General features: G+C 37.7%; 1 protein-coding gene across 3 annotated transcripts; it reads right to left on the bottom strand.

The window, feature by feature from the left end:
• Positions 1–3,865: 3,865 nt before the first annotated feature.
• On the bottom strand, positions 3,866–17,953 carry LOC123762080 (solute carrier family 23 member 1). Of its 3 annotated transcripts, none has more exons than XM_045748365.2 (13): positions 17,734–17,953; positions 14,734–14,926; positions 13,836–13,993; positions 12,182–12,384; positions 11,772–11,898; positions 11,159–11,279; positions 10,512–10,653; positions 9,947–10,060; positions 9,295–9,434; positions 8,332–8,571; positions 8,087–8,216; positions 7,095–7,221; positions 3,866–5,123 (listed from the first exon to the last, which is right to left on the bottom strand). In XM_045748365.2, exons 2-13 carry the CDS (start codon positions 14,914–14,916, stop codon positions 5,000–5,002), a joined length of 1,809 nt encoding a protein of 602 aa, XP_045604321.1. In that variant the 5' UTR covers positions 14,917–14,926; positions 17,734–17,953; the 3' UTR covers positions 3,866–4,999. The 3 variants fall into 3 exon arrangements, with proteins under 3 accessions (XP_045604321.1, XP_069191988.1, XP_045604322.1); XM_069335887.1 differs by lacking the exon at positions 17,734–17,953 and adding an exon at positions 16,092–16,687 and having other exon boundaries at positions 14,734–14,883; XM_045748366.2 differs by lacking the exon at positions 17,734–17,953 and adding an exon at positions 16,092–16,684.
• Positions 17,954–19,924: the final 1,971 nt, after the last annotated feature.

The following is a 19,924-nucleotide window of genomic DNA, read 5'->3' on the forward strand; positions in this document are numbered from 1 at the left end:
TGCATTGTTACTTTGGTAATTGGTCACTCTTAATCCTTTGATAGCTAGATAAAAAAAACAATGTCTCCTTGGGCTGGATTTTTGTAACCATTTAAATAAATGCTACAGTATTGTCAACCACCAATTATACCACAAAAACAGCCCCAATCACCAGCTGGGTATTTCTCATTTTGACAATAATATACTGTATAGATATACAGTACAGTATACTAATATTTCTCCCATTTACTGTACTTGCTTTCATTTAATTTCTTAAAGAGAGTCTAAAAATGTGACAGATGATCAAAGCTCATGTGGATGAAGGTGTTGAGTGGTATTCTAATACTATAAAACTTAGTGTAGATTTCTACAAGCAAAATCATCTTTATTTGTTCTATTAAAGTTGGAGATGATTCTATAAAATTCTGTATACTGTAATCTTTTATTGTAAACAAAAATGCAGCACCATCTTCAGCAAATATATTTTAATAATCACAAAATATATTAAGTATATTGAAATTACTGTATTTTTATTAATTTTCTAATGATATATATGAAAGTGTAATGTATGTAGTATGTATGTATGTATGTATGTATGTATGTATGTATGTATGTATGTATGTATGTATGTATGTATGTATGTATATATATGTATATGTATATGTATATGTATATGTATATGTATGTATATATATATATATATATATATATATATATATATATATATATATATATATATATATATATATATATATATATATATATATATATATATATATATATATATATATATATATATATATATATATATATATATATATATATATATATATATATATATATATATATATATATATATATATATATATATATATATATATATATATATATATATATATATATATATATATATATATATATATATATATATATATATATATATATATATATATATATATATATATATATATATATATATATATATATATATATATATATATATATATATATATATATATATATATATATATATATATATATATATATATATATATATATATATATATATATATATATATATATATATATATATATATATATATATATATATATATATATATATATATATATATATATATATATATATATATATATATATATATATATATATATATATATATATATATATATATATATATATATATATATATATATATATATATATATATATATATATATATATATATATATATATATATATATATATATATATATATATATATATATATATATATATATATATATATATATATATATATATATATATATATATATATTAGGGACAATATATGTAAAGTTAAATTTTATTTTATTTTTGAACGTGATATGTTACTTAAATGTTTCTTTAACAATTTCCCTACAAATTTTCAGTAAAGTGCTAAGCTGACATGTAGGCAGATGATTTGGCAATTTTTTCAAAGTAAATGGTAAAATATGCTTATTTTTCAGCAGGTAAAATGAACTATTATCTGAGATATATATATATATATATATATATATATATATATATATATATATATATATATATATATATATATATATATATATATATATATATATATATATATATACACATATACACATATATATACATATACACATATATATACATATACACATATATATACATACATATATACACACACAGTATTTAATAAATTTCATGAGTTTGGCCTCACCTCTCTAACAATATTATGCTTGTAAATGCTGCATTATTTTTGCCAAATACCATACAATAATTACTCGTATTGTAGTTTATTGAAATTACTGTATTTCAAGTTATTTTTCTCTAAATAATTTTCAGAAAAACAATAAATGTCAGAGTTTATACTGTATTCTTTTTTTTTGAGGTACAAGTATATATCTGTATATGTATGAACTTAAATGTGATTTTTGTACACAGCAAGTTACAGGCACATTGCCACAAACATTTTCCTGCATAATCTTCCTGTATTCACATGTGGCAGGATGGTAAAGGGGAATTCTTTTCCAAGTAGTGAAAATGACACGAATGCCACATACATGATCAGTTTGCGTGAGAAAAATCTAATATTTAAGTTTGATTTCAGACAGAAATGATTTTGTGATAATCCAGCCAGGGATCAAGCTATCCCTGTCCATTGATCAATGTAACTAGCCATCAAAGGGTTAAAATTTAGGTTGACTATTTTTATTGTCACATTACAAAATGTGAGAGAAACAAATTTTTTAAGACATTTATAAAATCCTCCAGGTTTTTTGTAGATTGAAGAGCTTGGTTTCCTTGTGCATGGAAAAAGTGTGTTACTAGCATTATTAATCTTCATTTAACCCAAATCCAACAACTTAGCAGCTATCAAAAGTATGATACTTTAGGTTTTTATCTTTGTTAGCTTTTGATACATGTGGCAAACTAAAGATATATATTCCTTAAGTTATGTACATTCTTTGTAAATTCATTATAGTTGTCCTGCACATTCAGTCTCTATATCTCACATAGTATTTTATCTTCAAAGAAAATAATCTCATTGTTTTAAATATTACAAAGCATGATTTTCTGTATTGAGATTTTAAGCACACATGGGAAAGACCAGCTTTTATATGTTATAATTTGTGTTGGCGTAAATTTTTATTTAGAGCAGTCAAGAGAAGAAATGAGTTCTTCATATGTTTAGCACATCTTTCACCCAACAGGTCATTGAACCTCAAGGGAGGCAAAATTGTGTGGACCAACGTATCTAATAGGTTTTATCAGCATATTGTGCTGGCATGTAGCCATTTGAGCAGGACTTGGCCTGTAGTAGTGCTGAGTGGTTACAGTGTTTGTGGACCATCACTTGATTGTACCATGTCTTTACATGGTTTGGGAACATGATTAATTTGCCAGATTTGACAGGTGTTCACCTCATCAGATGGATTTTTAAGTTGACGGGTTCACAAACTGCCAAGTTGTGGACAGATGAGGAGTGGTATGTATCTACTATGTACTACATATGTAATGGAATGTTTAATTTTTTGGCATTTAACATATTTTGACAGTAGGGTATTTTCATATACTTTTGTATTGACTTATACGGTCAATGGCTTTTGCCATCCATGTTTTGTACTACACTGGGTGATCATATGATACACTTAAAGTCTCCTCTTAACCAGAAGTAATGACTTTGTCTTCTCTTGTAGAACATTTATTTGTAGTAATTGACTGGGTTAGTGTCTACCACTAGCCAGGTCACCAACACCCAAATCTGTGGAAGTCCTGGGGTGGACACTTTATTTTCTGCGCAGAAATATTAACCATAATGAAGTGTTGACTACAGTCAAGTGTCACTAGCCTAGAGGACCAAGACACCAGGACCACATTATTGGGAGAAAGGTCAAATTTGTGTGAAATAAATGATCTTAAGGTACTTGTCAGTTGTTTTTTTCATTTTTGTTTGGAAGATTAAGATTTGACTTTACAGTATTAAATTCTTAATGTGAACTTCACGTAAATTCATAATTCACAATCAAAATTGATCAATATAAACAGGTTTCACACAGGTTGTTTCTCTCCTTGGGCACTCGCATGTAGTGTGAAGTGGACCAAGAAAGAATGGTGTCTTCATGAAATATTTAAACACTATTACATCCAGTCCATTCAAATTTAAAAAATGGTGATCAATATTTTCCTTCAGTTTCATGAAGACATTACATGCTTTTGTTGGTAGATTCTTTGCAACCATGTATAAGTGGCTTTACAAATACTGGAATTGTGCATCTTAATGAGTAAAGAAATTATCAAATTAAATGATATTTTATAAGCCTTTAATAATTTAATGTATATGAGCAGGTATATATAATTAAAAAATTTAATATAATTAAAAATATATTTTGGTGTTGTTTAAGACTAAGAAGTATAATTTTATAGGACGGTAGGTGCTCGTTTAGACTGTAGTACATCCACAATAGTTCATTAGCCATTTCATATTCCAGGTGTAAAGTACTCAGAATTGTCACAGTATATACACCTTTATTCTATTACAATAAACTATTTTTTCTTCTGTTCATTTCTATTCTTCATAGTTGTCTATCGTCTTGGTCTGTTATTTTTGTACACTCAAATTTATGTGAATGTACTTTTCACACACTTATTATCCATATTCAACATTATCTTTCATCCACCTCATGGCTGGAGTCTTCATATAGCCTCTCGAGCATTCACAGCGTCACTAAAGTGATGTACTAAATTCCCTGAACCTAACCGAGGACCCATGAATAGAAAATGGGACATCACATACATTTTGCGAGCCGATATGATTTTTAATACTGTACATCTTACTTTGACATTGGAGATTTTTACATCAAAATACTTTGTTATGCGAGAGGACAGGGTGGGGTGGAAGTAGGGTTTTTTTTTTTTTTTTTTTTTTTGAGTGTGTGAGTGGTGGGCAAAGTTTGGAAATGGAAAATACAGTATGAGTTACGATAGCAAGCTGGCAGTCCAACGTGCTGACACGTGTGTGTCTGTGTTATCAGTTAACCTAAGCTTGCTCTCTCTTCTCAGGGAACTACATGGTTTTCTACATGTACAGCATTAATATGGATATCTGTACATGTAATTGGAATACTGTGTAGCATTTACATATTCTGTACACACGGATTCTTTCACACATGCATTGAGGTTCTGTTTAATTAGTATTATTTATTTATATATTATATTATTTTAATTTAAGAGGGGGGGATGGGTTTTTGATAAGTTTTTCATCTATGAATTATGTATTGCGGGGATGGGTATTTGCGGTCACTAGTGTGGGTGGGTGGGTGTGAATGTAAATTCCAAGGTAACCATATCTAAACCTAATGCAGCATTAAGAATTTAGACAAGAAATAACCAGTTTGATTTTCCCTGAATATTTCCATAAAGTTTTACAAAAGACCTTAGGCAAGAAAACTTATAAAAGAAATATTTAAAGCAGAGTTGAAGTCTTTATCGCCTGTGTTATTACCGTGAAGAGGGTAGAGGTCTGGCCGATAGTGTCTCTACCATGACGCTTGGATGTGATGACTGCCTCGGCCTGAACCCTTCAAACATGGGCAGGAAAGGAACACGGCGAGTCCAGTCCCACCTGCAACGTAGAAAATAAAGTTTTATGGGATTCTACTGATGGGTTACCCTCAGAGATGAATTTGGCCTTTGCAGAATAACACGGAGCTGAACAATTTTACCAGGTATAATTTCAGGAATGTAGTCACACATTACATTTTGTCATGCACTTAATTCAGCAGAAGAACCATTTTAATTCACTGCTGAATATGCGTTTCATTAACAATTATCATTAGCTGCTATTGCTTCTTAATTTTACTACTTTACATAAAAATAAATATCTTAAATGAAATTGGGTTACATTTTCATTTTATTTACTAATATAATACTTTTGGGTGTCTTCCCTTGTACTGTGGAGGAAGAGAAAGAGAGAGAGGAAAGAGGCAGAAGATAATCATTAGGTTTATTTTAAGAAAGTCAGTAACTGGGTGAAACATCTTCAACAATAACCTTTTAATTCTTGTTGTTGTTCTGTGCACTTGATCATGAGTCTTGCCAGTTTTGGCAATGTAAAGTACATCACTGGAATTGCAGGTCATTTCCTTCAGTATATCTGATCTTACCCCAGGTAGATACCATTACGTTTATTATTTTTTCTGTGAACTAAGCAAACTAATTTTCCCATATTTTTTTTTAACAAATCTACCAGGAAAAATAAAAATTTAAAATAAACAGTAGTGTACAAAAAATGAGAGCAGAGCAGAAGATAAATTCCATGGCATATACACAGGTACCTGGTTACCTGGTTGATGGGATTCTGGGAGTTCTTCTACTTCCCAAGCCCGGCCCGAGGCCAGACTTGACTTGTGAGAGTTTGGTCCACCAGGCTGTTGCTTGGAGCGGCCCGCAGGCCAACATACCCACCACAGCCCGGACCAAGGTTGGTCCGGCACTCCTTGAAGGAAACAATCTAGTTTCCTCTTGAAGATGTCCACGGTTGTTCCTGTAATATTTCTGATGCTTGCTGGTAGGACGTTGAACAACCGTGGACCTCTGATGTTCATACAGTGTTCTCATACAGCGTTCATACAGGTAAGTTGAAAATTATTGCAAAAAAAAACTCAACTGCAATAGTATGCTATGCCACCTTTAACCATTCTCAAAGATACACAAAGAAGTACCTATAATTTACTTATATGGTCATTTATATAGTACCCATCCACCAAAGAGCATAACTCTCCCTTAGTGCCTTCATCTTAAATAAGACAATTGTCTGCTATTACTTTTTGCTATACAGTAAATTATATATGCTACTGTAACTATTATCTCTTAAAACTAATATTTATAATTAATTATATTTGCCACTATAGCATTCAGCTGCTATACAGATAAACTAAATTTCATATGCATAAATTTGAAATATTATTGTGCACATTTATATACATTAACACATTTTGGCGTTATTACCACCGCATGCAGGAGATTGTAGTGACTTTATTCAAAAATTAATTAAATTATAAACAAATATAAATATATATGCAGTAATATAAATAATCTAATCATACCCTATATACTATATTTTTTTTACAAACATACAATTATTATTATAACCAAAACAGTTTAATTAATACTGTGCTGAAAAGTTGACATTGATGATTGTCGATGATAATTCTGTATTATTTATGTAAGGTACATTATTTATTATATTCAAATATTGATTCTGTGGTTACTATTATTTTTTCATAATTGTCACTTTCATTATAAATATTTCAAACATTTATCAGCAATGCTTTCATCCACAAAATCTGTACAGGAGAAACTGCTTTTCCAGAGCCGCTAAGGAGACCAAGCTGGCAATATCTGCGAAGCGTTAATATTAAACAACCCGAGCTGACTGCATCTTACGGGCTATTCATGCCCGTGCCACCTCTTGCGGTGGCTTAATCTTTATCAATCAATCTGGTTGCATTAACTCATCGCACCAGCTGTGTATACAACTATATCCTACTGATAATCGCGAAGACAAGAGTAAGGAGGGGTTAACTAGACTGACCTAGCAAGGTGCTTCATGCCGTAGGGCAGGTCGTAGCAGCGGGCAGCAGGGTCCGAGGACGGCTGCAGGGGCCGCTGGGCGTCAAGGTGGTAGTTCCACTGCAGCAGTCCGCGCTCCTCCTCTGTGCCTGCCGGCCAACACAACTAACTCTTAGTAGTCGCTAATCTTTCATTGGCCAGTGTTCAAACGTGTGTTACTAGGTCCACACGTGTGTCGCCAGGTCCACAAAGAAGTGAAGGTCAACCCTTGCAACTAAGTGAGTACAAATGTGTCTCCATATCCACAAATATGTCGCCAGGTCCACAAATGTTATCACCAGGTCAACACAGGTGTAACCAGGTCAACACATGTGTAACCAGGTCCAACACATAATATGGTCAGTCGTTGGATGTCACTAGGTCCAACAAACGTATCAACAGGTCCAACACGTGTCACCAGGTCCAACACATGTCACCAGGTCCACAAATGTGTCGCCAGATCTATACATGTTTTGCACTCAATCACAAAAGTACATAAGACTCATTTTAATTCCCTAGTTTGAAATATGAATAGAACAATTATAACTAGAATGCTAATTTCGCTCCCTTTACCATACTGTACACCATACAGTCTCCCACCCTCAAACCCTTGAGAGGTTTAGAACGCGTGAGGCTAAGAGGAGGGGCATAAAGACCTACATCTCACGTCCCTGTAGTCACTTATAGGTAAGCACCCATTCTCTCTCTCCCCCACCCTCCCTCTCTCTCTCTCTCTCTCCACAACCCTTTTTTTGACAGTTTATCTCTCCCACCCGCTCTCTTTCACCATTTCTTATCCACTCTTTTTCTCCGAACTGTCCCACCCTTTTTCCTTGCATATCAAATTCAAAAATGAAAAAAGAATAGAATATCCTTTCTCTTCCTTAATTTTTGTCGCACACTATAATCCCCCCCCCCCCTCTCTGTCTCTCTAATAAGTGAGGACACATGGATAGTTGTGTAAGATCATCATACCTGGCATACTGTTGTCGAGAATGAATCCCAGCAAACCCCCAACAAACATGGAGGTCTGCAACAGAGAGGTGAGGCTTTTGTCCAGCACTGACCAACCTGTGTTTATTCCTTCTGGGTTCTTTGCCACCCACTGAAATAAATAAATAAGTAAATGCCCTCCGTGAAGGCTTGTTAATATGCTCCATTTTAATTCAAATTAATATTTGAAAGGGTAATGATAATCAGTGATAAAAACAATTATATACTTCTGGCAGAGCGAGTCCCATGAAGATGGAAAATCCAAGAACCAAGAGGTTCCTGTTGGAGTTGAGGTCGATGATCCTGAGGGTGGAGAGCCCAACGCCTGTGATGAGGGAGAACATGAACACGAGGGTGCTGCCCAGCACAGGTTCTGGGATGGTGGCGAACACCGCCCCTATCTTGCTGAATGTGCCAGCCACCAGCATCATCACAGCGCTCACCTGCACCACCCGACGACTGGCCACCTGTGGTAAAGGTAACACTCTCACAGTTACACCTAGGATGATGTAGGCCTGAAAAGCACCAACGATGCTATAATAAATGTATTTTACTTGATACACTCGGCTCTTGAAAATAATAAGCACCCCGACAGTGTTCTCCTCCTAAAATTATAGTACTCGTATTAACTATTTATTGAAAATACACAAATGTTCGTTAGCAGCCAACTATGTTCACATTCTGTGCTATTTCTTATGTAGAGGGCAGGGAAAAAATAAGCCCAAAACCATACTAAAACATTTCTAGACCTAGTATAGTATATACATGTACTATATACACAGATGGTAGAGCCCTCGTCTCCCAAGCCGGATGTCGGGCGTTCAAGGCTCCCAGTGCCTGGGAGAATGATTGTACCAATACTATATTAGGTCTAGGATAACGTATTTTAGGCTAGGATTGCTTAGACAGATTAAGTTAGGTTGTTTACTTAAATTCCCAATTTTGTTAACATGCCATTTGTACCAATTATAACAAAGTATGAACTCTTGGGACAAACAATAAATTTGTGTACGTTTGACCAAATAGTTGATAAAAGTACTCACATTTTAGGAGGATAGGCTGTTCCATATAATGTACTTGGCACCCCATGTAAAAAATTCTATCCTAGATCGTGAAGTGTCTCGGGTTAAGTCCTCTTTACGCACCAAGAAAGATCATGTGTTCTTCCAGGCAAGAACCACTGCAAATACCTTAGTAACACCGATGAGGACGATGTTGGAGGTATAGGAGGCGGTACCACTGCTGGTGCCGAAGAGTCCAGCCAGGACACAGCCAATACCCTCGAACGCCACGCCCCGGTTCACGGCATGCACGGGTGGTGAGGCAGTCTCTAGTGGCAGAGTTAAGGAGAGAAGTGTGACGATAGTGTTGCGTTGGAATGTCTTTGTCAAATAACGGTGCTTCACCTATGGACTTGAACAGTGAATATCAGTTTTTAAATCAAGACAATCTTTTTAGATGACATGATAATTAAATTATGTACGCACACACATGTGCATAAAGAACCATATTCACACATATGTATACACACTGTATATGGTTTCCCATACTTAGGGACAGGAAGCTTGCCAGGTTTATCGAAGCAACCTTAAGCCAACAACTGACACCTCACAGGAAGCAATCAAATAGTTGTCTACCTTACGGCTGGGTGAGCAAAGGCATGAGGCATAAGGCATAAGGAAACATGTCCAAACATCTCGTTATGTCCAAGAATCGAACCCGGATAATTAGGTGGTGAGCCGACGACGCTGACAATCGAGCACCTACCTGGTCACATAATAAGTATTTGGAACAGTCATACATTTTAAGATGTTCTTTGGTTGGCGCAGGTAAGAGACTCACTGCAGAGATTGGCGCATGCGTAGTAGTCCCCGATGCTCTCGATGATGGAAGCGATGACACTTGCAGTCACTCCGATCACCGCAGCCACACTCACCGTCGGCATTCCCCACTGACCTGCAACATGCAACACTATAGCCACCATCATGCACAGTATGATGCAGTATGCAACATCGTGTAATGTCACCTGACCAGCATAAACTGAAGCTCACCATGCATGCACTTACTGAGTCCTTTAGAATAACAGAATATCAGTAAGAAATACAATAATAATGTGAGCAATACTAATATTCAGGTTATCCAAGAAGTAAGAATATTAACGTGAAAGAATTTCCTTTGACAAGGCTGATGGATACATCCATTTGGGATATCTCGCACAGTTATACTTGAGGGAGCGACCTTCCCTTGATCACTTTCATGGGTAAACACACTATAAAGACTCCATATATATAGCCCTATATAACAGGGACTTGGGTAGCTGAATACTGACCAGGGTAGCTAAATACTGGATTGGGTATCTAAATATTGACCTGGGTAGCTAAATATTGACTGGTAGGTAAATACTGACCTGGGTAGGGGACTCTGAACCAACTGGAGTCATGGAGCAAAGAGCCGGTGGAGTCAGTGCGAGCGAGGGATCCCTGAGGCAGGAGGTCCCAGGCAGTCAGCACCCCACACACGGCCCACGAAAAGCACATCACCAGCAGCAGCTAACGCACATCACCGAGGATGGGAAGGATGTGAAGATTATCATCATTTGATTAGTGTATTGAGAATATTTGGAGCAATGTTCAGTCATGTGGTGTTTATAGATTCTAAAAATATTACCTTTCAGTCCAATTTGGATATAATTTTCGGGTCTGAATACAATGTAAAGTTAACGCTGGTATACCTTATATAAACCAATCGGTTCCATGCTCAGTTCACATAATCACACTTTTTGCAGGCGATGAGTCACAATAACGTGGCTGAGGAATGTTGACCAGACCACACACTAGAAGGTGAAGGGACGACGACGTTTCGGTCCGTCCTGGACCGAAAGTCGAAGTCAATTGTGAATGTAGTAGTCGTGTAGTAGAATGTAGTAGCACAATCGACTTGAGAATGGTCCAGGACGGACCGAAACGTTGTCGTCCCTTCACCTTCTAGTGTGTGGTCTGGTCAACATCACACTTTTTGACTGACGTGTGTGCCTACAGCAGGCTCCCAACTTACCGGGAAGTAGGTGAAGAGCGGGAACCAGGCTATTTGGAAACCCCTTTGAGGGCTGTAGGTGGGGAGGGGCGTCTTGACGTCTTTCAGGTACTGCGACACCAGCACCAGCAGCAGAAGCGTCCTGTCGGAGTGATGATGCACGTTACTTCACACATCACAACCGATCAGCATTAGGCCATTACAAAATGCTTTGAAGAATGGTCGGAGATCAACAAGTTGACTGACTCGTGAACTTCTCGGCAACCATCCATCTTATCTATCCACCCACCTCAATCTCTCTTCTCTCTGTGATATCTCTTTCTTCAGTTACGCATTCTGAAATTATTTCTTTCATCCCACTCTGAAGAAATTTACTATAATATTTTTCCATGTGTTCAGATATTCACTGCGTCCCTTGGTAATTTACAAGCACACTTCATAAAATTATTCCCATCAACTTCTGTAAATGCACACGCCAGCAGTTTCTCCAATATAGATTACAAAAATTAGTGTTATTGTAAAATACACCGAAAATCTCACTACACGTATATAACTGTAATGAAAATACAGTACAAGTAACCAGACCTTATGAAACATTTTTAAGTACTCGTAAAAACGGCGCAAACCTGCGTACATTGCAGAGACTCCCCAGTGGGTGGCAGCTTGCTTAACCCCGAGGGAGAAGAGTGAGAGTCCCAGCATAGTGATGGTGGGTATAATAGTGAGAGGCGTCACCCAGCGCATGATCATACCCACCAGACCTGTGTGCGAGGGGAGAAATCATGCGCTTGTCAGCATTGCAATCATATAATATTTATTAAACAATTATATTATTCTATATTGTCATTAAGCAAATATTTTAACAAGGGATGAAGGCAGTTGCAATGACTTTCACATTAATCTTAATAACTAAGTGTAGCTGTAGTCAGAGACTACAAAATTTGTACCAACAAAAACCAAGGGAGTTGTGTCGGGTTAAGCTATACTCGGGCCCCAGGGCCACCATCTAGACAAGTTACCTTATACAGTACCTGGAAGACTCACCAGTGTAGCCGACAAAGACCTGGAAGAGGGCCGAGACAGTGATGGCCCCCTGGATCTCCCTCATCCTAATCTGCCACTCCTCTTCCTTCTGTGACGCCGTCATGTTCTTCAGGTCTAGGCTGTCGCAGGAGGGAAAGGACATGGAGAGGATGGTGATGGTGGGCATCAGGTAGGCGAAGTTGGCCCCCTGAATGATGGGTAGTCTGTTGACCGAAGAGACATGGTCAAAGACAGAGATAATAGATGGTAACTTGGGTCTCAGTATGATTGGTAAGAGAGAGAGAGAGAGAGAGAGTGATGCTAAAGGTAAAAAAAAATAATCTCCTTTAAATTGAGAACCCAGTTACTGTTGACAATTTCATGTTAAGGATCTATAAATATACAAGGAATTAAACTACTTGTAACACTGCTTAAACTGAGCATGAAGAAATGAGACTATTATGATCTTTCTTGGTCAAAATTTATTTTATTGACTAACATTTCATGTGACACACTTTTACTGCTATCGTTAGAGTCTTTATGATGTGTCACATGACAAGAAGTGCTCTATGTGTGTCACATGACAAGTGCTCTGTGTGTCACATGACAAGAAGTGCTCTATGTGTGTCACATGACAAGTGCTCTGTGTGTCACATGACAAGTGCTCTGTGTGTCACATGACAAGAAGTGCTCTATGTGTGTCACATGACAAGTGCTCTGTGTGTCACATGACAAGTGCTCTGTGTGTCACATGACAAGTGCTCTGTGTGTCACATGACAAGAAGTGCTCTATGTGTGTCACATGACAAGTGCTCTGTGTGTCACATGACAAGTGCTCTGTGTGTCACATGACAAGTGCTCTGTGTGTCACATGACAAGAAGTGCTCTATGTGTGTCACATGACAAGTGCTCTGTGTGTCACATGACAAGAAGTGCTCTATGTGTGTCACATGACAAGTGCTCTGTGTGTCACATGACAAGTGTTCTATGTGTGTCACATGACAGGGAGTGCTCTGTAATGTATGTTACGTGTCAAGAAGTACTCTGTCATGTGTGTGTCAAATGTCAAGAAGGTCTTTGCTATAACTATTAAAGTGGAATTAGCAAAGGCTAACATGTCACAACGAGCTCTGTACAATGGTTGTCAAATACCGTACGACAGTTCTAAGTGATGCCGAATGCTAACACATCCTTTAATATATGGCTCAGTGTTAAGAAGTGTTTCCTGTAGTCATGTGTTTAGACCTGCCTTAGGGCAAGTGTTCGGCATCAACAAAGTGCTGTCAAGCAATGTCAAGCTTCACAGATACTTGAGGATCTCGTAGTACATTTGGCTTCATTCTCTACTCACAAACGGGGATCCCGGGTTCGATTCCCGTGCGTGACAGACATGGTTGAGCACATTTCCTTGCACCTAATGTCTGTGTTCACCTAGCAGTATATAGTTAGGCAACTGTTGTGGGGTTGCTCAATGAAATGAACTTTTAATTAATTATGTTAGATGGATGTCGAGAGGCATTCCAGTAAAGTCTACAAATGTATTTCACTGATGTAGAGTGCTCTATGTGTGTCACATGTAGTGTCACAGAGTGTCTATGTGTGTGTGTAGAGTGTCGAGATGTGTGCATCCCAACGGTGCGGTATCACAGGGGTGTCAGAGGCACGAGTGACCTACCTGATACCGAATGTGGCCTGGAGAAGTGTAATGATACCGGAGGCGAAGATGATGGTGGAGACGAGGTCGCCCCGTCGAGGGTCCGTCGCTTCCATACACAGTAAGGAGATAATGATCAGAGGAGTTGCTATCGTTCCCCCAATGAAGATTAGGAAGTGCTGGTGGGGAGAAGGACAGGTCATGAGGGGTCAATATATACTGTGATTCACCAGGGGTCAATGTGTGCTGTAGGTTACGAGGGGTCAATATGCACCATTGTAGGTTGCGAAGGGTCAATATACACTTATACTACAACTATTTTACTAAGGTTTAGAGTGTTTCTAGATAGTAAAGTACTAGGTGAGTTAGTAGCACAAGGTGGGATACTATGGTGATGAAGTTAGGTGCTTCAACGTTCAATTTTTTAATAAAGTAAAGGTTAAATAATTGTTTACTTCATCAGGAAGGTGGGTCCATATATGTTTGATCCCTCTACATGCATGGCATGTTTGTATAAATTTAGTCTGACTGGGAATATCAAAGAGGTATTTACTTCTTGTGTGATGTTCTTGGATTCAATTACAACCATCCAGGAAGAGTTTCAAAACAAGATCAGAATGTAGGAATAAGGCTTTGTAAGTGTAAATAGTACAAGAGTATGTTTGGAGTGAATGTATGTTTAGCATGTTCGGGGATTTGAACAGAGGAGGGTGGGGGGGACTGTATGTGTATTGTCATTATTTGTTTTTCCATGAAGAGCTTACTTTAGCCCCGGACTATGGTCAAGACTTTAGCCCCGGATGTTTATGACATCGTCTGATGTACTTCACCTATTTTTTCAATAATATTACTTTTGTTTTGTAGTACAGGTTAATATTAGCCATAGAGCACAACGAAGGCGAGAAGGACTCGCATCTACCTGGAAGCCGAAGAGGAGACATTGGTACCATGGAGGAATATCCTCCACGCCATAGAGAAGATCATCGGAGGGGGCTTTGGCGTTCTCCTCCTCCGGCTCATCAACTTGCTCTTGTTCCTCCTCCTGTGGTCTAGCGTCCTCCCCCTCCTCCTGGTCGAGGGACAGTGAAAACTTGGTCCTCATATTCTGTTATCTAGGAGAAATAGGATGGGATGTGATGCTCTCTAGTGGTCTGAGAGAGAGAGAGAGAGAGAGAGAGAGAGAGAGAGAGAGAGAGAGAGAGAGAGAGAGAGACAGAGAGAGACAGAGAAAGAAGAGTGAGGGAGTGGGAGAGAAGAAGGGGGCAGAGACAACTACAGCTGCTGTATTATTAGACAAGAATGGACAGTTAGGCCGAAGTAATCATACACATCAGAGGAACAAAATTTGACATTTAACTTAGTTTATAGTCTCAAAACATTAATTCAACTAGTTCTTAAAGGTCTGTTATGCATCTGTGCCCATAATATTAGACACTATTTTACTATCCCTGTGCTCTATGCCTCTATTCATTACCTCTCTCTTCAACGAACGTTTCTTATCAATGTATTAGAATATTTTCAGTTCCATTGTTTAATTATCACTCTTGCTGATGCTTCATAAGAGAAAAGAAGTTATTCCCAGAGTCTTTTTTACAGCTAATGTAATATTTAGCAATGAAGTTAACGCGCAATCTTAAATATTAGATTTAGAAGCTGGAAAATAAGTAACGTGACAACACGAACAATATACTTCACTAGATCTCATAGTAATTATCTCATATACCCAAAGTTTATATATATTCCTCAACCAGATCAAGAATTTGTACTAGTTTCAAGAAACATTGAGTTTTGCAAGATTAATGGGGGACTCGAGTATAGTGTGTTGCAGATGTCAGGTACGTCGATCATTCAATGTTTTGTTTCAACGTGTGCAGATGTACTACGCTAGGGGATGGTATAAATATCACAAACCACGGAGCTATGTGCAGGCGATGAGTCACAATAACGTGGCTGGAGTATGTTGACCAATCCACACACTAGAAAATGAAGGGACGACGACGTTTCGGTCCGTCCTGGACCATTCTCAAGTCGATTGTGTAGACCATTTGACTTGAGAATTGTCCAGGACGGACCGAAACGTCGTCGTCCCTTCACCTTCTAGTGTGTGGTCTGGTCAACATGGAGCTATGTGTATGTGTGGTTACGTCTAATAACAGGTTTTACCTGTATTTATCTGTTGGTCACACTATATAGTGGTCATGGAAATCCCAAGCTTGATTATATATATATATATATCTTGAAGGGTTCCCCTATTGCAACAACTGATCAACACAATACCTTTATCTGGCGCTCCGAGACTCCACAGCTCCAAATTAATTGTTTCAAAACGGTGTGCAAACAACTAGTAAGCGCAGTACCGCGTATATACATAGGTTGTGTACAGCAAAACTATGATTTTAAGTTTGCGACCGAAGAGCACCTGTTGCAAGCCGTGCAACTTCGCCAACACTCCAATTAATCCAGACTCGTCAACCTTTTTCTTAAAACTAATCTATACATATGTGTGTGCATAACAAATCATATTTTTATTGCGGTGGCGAGGTAGAAAATAACAGTAGTTTATAAAAATATAATCTGCACCTATATGTGCTCCAGTTTTTTGTGGCGATGAGAAATATTGACAGGTAAAATAAGGAAGCAGCAACCAAAACTGAACTCTGTGACGTCATTCAGTTGCCAAAGTTGATTTCATGAGGCTTAAGGCCTATATATCAACCGCGGGAATGTTATTATAGGCCTCCACGTACAAAAGCTTACTGATAAACCAGAATGTATATGTACTTTAGTCCTGATTTATAATGTAGACTCTCAGGGAATACACATCGAGAAACATTTGTTCATGGAGAAAGAGCTATATGAGTACAACTTTAGCGGCGCACGTAAAGCTGTCTGCCAATTTTCTTTTTATACACCGATATATTTGTTATTAGTACTTTATAAACTTACTGTTTAATACAAAATATAGTAAAATATAAAATACTCCAGTAATTGTTATTAATTCTAAGAATATTAAGCTTATTATTTAATAATATTTGTATTATTATTATTATTATTGTATTGTATTTTTGTATTTTCTTACAGTGTATTTTTATACTTTCTTACAATGTATCTGCAAACATTTTTTTTAATTTGGCTAGAAATTACCTTCTTAAAATTATATGTTAGAATAAGGATCTGCCCGAAACGCTATGCGTGCTAGTGGTTTAACAAGAATGTATAACTTCAAGTCTCTGCTATACTCTAATAAACCCAATGTACCTTCTTGTACATAAATAAATAAATATATTTCTGTGCCTTTTCTGTTCAGTTTTTGCTTGTTATGTAGCCTCTTTTGTTGTTATTATTTATTAACAAAGGGGTATACACACAACAATGAACGTACCGCTATCCTATTGTATGTGCGGAATTCTCCCATCTCACAGGATGGTTAGTCACACAGGAGGACACATGGCATTAGAGGGTAAGTTGTTGTTGTTAAAGATTCGCTACCTGGAACAAAGTTCCAAGTAGCACGGACTATGGTGAACCCGTAGGAGTTTATTTTATTTTTTTGAGGGTAAGTGTACTAGCCTCTGCACTAGCAAACTGCGAGGAGCACAGCAATATCTTCCAATATTCGTAAATGTATGAAGTTCATGACATTTCATACAAATGCATGAAGAATATACATAGCTCAAAGTATCTCATACCTTTATAGTTTAGTTGGAGAAAATAAAGTTTGATGAATAGTCATCAAACTTTGATGACTATTCATCAAAGAGGTGATGAATATAGTCCTTATGTTCGCACTTCATTAAATCTAACCTAAACATCATTCAAAGAAACGTTGATCTGGGTGTTCGTTAATGCGCTCTGTACCTGCACTGCTCCAGATCACAAACAATAACCCACACAAATCAGAGTCTGAAACCCGGCTTACATTGCTTTAAACCTCAGTCTTGTGTGTTGGCATTTATCTGAAACACTCCACATTAGTTCGTCCTGCCACGTCCACAATCAACTCAGTTTTACGCCCAAATAGTTTACTGGAACACTCCTATGACCATGCATGGAACACAACAAACCACACGGCCACATCACAACGTAAGGAACTGACAGACTTTCTCTCCGACTCAAACAGGTTTGGATATATTTCCTGCGTGCATGGTCACGACCAGTGGCCCATTCTCCCGTTTTCTATACCTAGACAACCCATTGTTGTTTTGCACAAGTAAACAACTTACACAAGTAAATAACTTACATAGATAAACAATATTATTATTATTATTATTATTATTATTATTATTATTATTATTATTATTATTATTATTATTATTATTATTATTAACAAGCTTTGGAAAACACCGCAAAGTGCTACTACTCTATTCTTCGTGAAGGATTACAGAATATAGATAGAAAGCTAACAATATTAGTTCATCCAATATCCCCATCATACAGAATACTTAGTCACACAGATATTTACAATAGAACAAGGAGAAGCTCTTGCACTAAATGAGGAGGAGGCAAACCATGGAATCTTGGAGGAATTTGACCTCACCAGTGATGAGGTCAAAAGGTGTCTGCAGGAGCTGGATGTGACAAAGGCTGTTGGGCCCGACAGAATCTCACCATGGATACTAAAGGAAGGTGCAGAGGCACTAAGTGTGCCACTCTCTATGGTGTATAACAGGTCACTGGAAACAGGAGACCTATCAGAGAGTTGGAAGACAGCTAACATAGCCCCAATATACAAGAAGGGTGACAGGCAAGAGGCACTGAACTACAGGCCAGTTTCCCTAACTTGTATACCATGCAAGGTGATGGAGAAGATCGTGAGGAAAAGGCTCGTAGAGCATCTAGAGGGAAATAACTTTGTAACGCACCACCAACATGGGTTCAGAGATGGTAAATCGTGCCTCATAGGTTTAATAGAATTCTATAACTAGGCAACAAAAATTAGGCAGGAAAGAGAAGGGTGGACCGACTGCATTTTCCTGGACTGACAGAAAGCCTTTGACACAGTACCCCATAAAAGGCTGGTAAAAAAGTTGGAGCATCAGGCAGGAGTAAAAGGGAAGGTGCTCCAGTGGATAGGGGAGTACTTAAGCAACAGGAAACAGCGAGTAACGGTGAGGGGGGAGACATTAGAGTGGCGAGATGTTACCAGCGGAGTCCCACAGGGCTCAGTACTTGGACCCATCCTGTTTCTAATATATGTAAACGATCTTCCGGAGGGTATAGACTCGTTCCTCTCAATGTTTGCTGATGATGCAAAAATTATGAGAAGAATCAAGACGGATGAAGATAGACAGAGACTACGGGATGACCTGGACAAAGTGGAGGAATGGTCTAGAAAATGGCTGCTAAAGTTCAACTCAGGAAAGTGCAAAGTAATGAAATTAGGCGAAGGGAGCAGGAGGCTGAACACAAGATACCATCTGGGAGGTGAAATCCTGCAAGAGTCAAATAGAGAGAAAGATCTGGGGGGTTGATATAACACCGAAATTGTCCCCAAAGGCGCACATCAAAAGGATATAATCAGCGGCATATACTATGGCCAACTGGCCAACATAAGAACTGCCTTTAGAAACTTGCGTAAGGAATCGTTCAGGACCTTGTATACCACTTATGTCAGACCAATCCTGGAATATGCAGCTCCGGCCTGGAGTCCATACCTAGTTAAACACAAGACAAAGTTAGAGAAGATTCAGCGGTATGCCACCAGGCTCGTCCCGGAACTGAGAGGAATGAGCTACGAAGAAAGGCTAAAGGAGCTGAATCTCACGTCCCTGGAAAACAGAAGAATAAGGGGAGACATGATAACCACCTACAAAATTCTCAGGGGAATTGACAGGGTGGACAAAGACAAAGTCTTCAGCACGGGTGGGACACGAACAAGGGGACACAGGTGTGGAAATTTAGTACCCAGATGAGCCACAGAGACGTTAGAAAGAATTTTTTCAGTGTCAGAGTAGTTAATAAATGGAATGCACTAGGCAGTGATGTGGTGGAGGCTGACTCCACACACAGTTTCAAATGTAGATATGATAGAGCCCAGTAGGCTCAGGAATCTGTACACCAGTTGATTGACAGTTGAGAGGCGGGACGAAAGAGACAAGCTCAACCCTCGC

This window comes from Procambarus clarkii, chromosome 34, assembly GCF_040958095.1.
Source record: "Procambarus clarkii isolate CNS0578487 chromosome 34, FALCON_Pclarkii_2.0, whole genome shotgun sequence".
Classification (NCBI taxonomy): Eukaryota; Metazoa; Arthropoda; class Malacostraca; order Decapoda; family Cambaridae; genus Procambarus; species Procambarus clarkii.

Excerpts from the sequence above, each read along its gene's own strand:
- LOC123762080 (XM_069335887.1), bottom strand. The coding sequence starts at position 16,184 with ATGTATATACGCGGTACTGCGCTTACTAGTTGTTTGCACACCGTTTTG. Across the intron at positions 14,884-16,091 it reads TCTCGGAGCGCCAGATAAAG|GAGGAGGGGGAGGACGCTAG; the intron begins GTATTGTGTTGA and ends TCCCTCGACCAG. Across the intron at positions 10,654-11,158 it reads CGCTCTTCACCTACTTCCCG|CTGCTGCTGGTGATGTGCTT; the intron begins GTAAGTTGGGAG and ends GATGTGCGTTAG.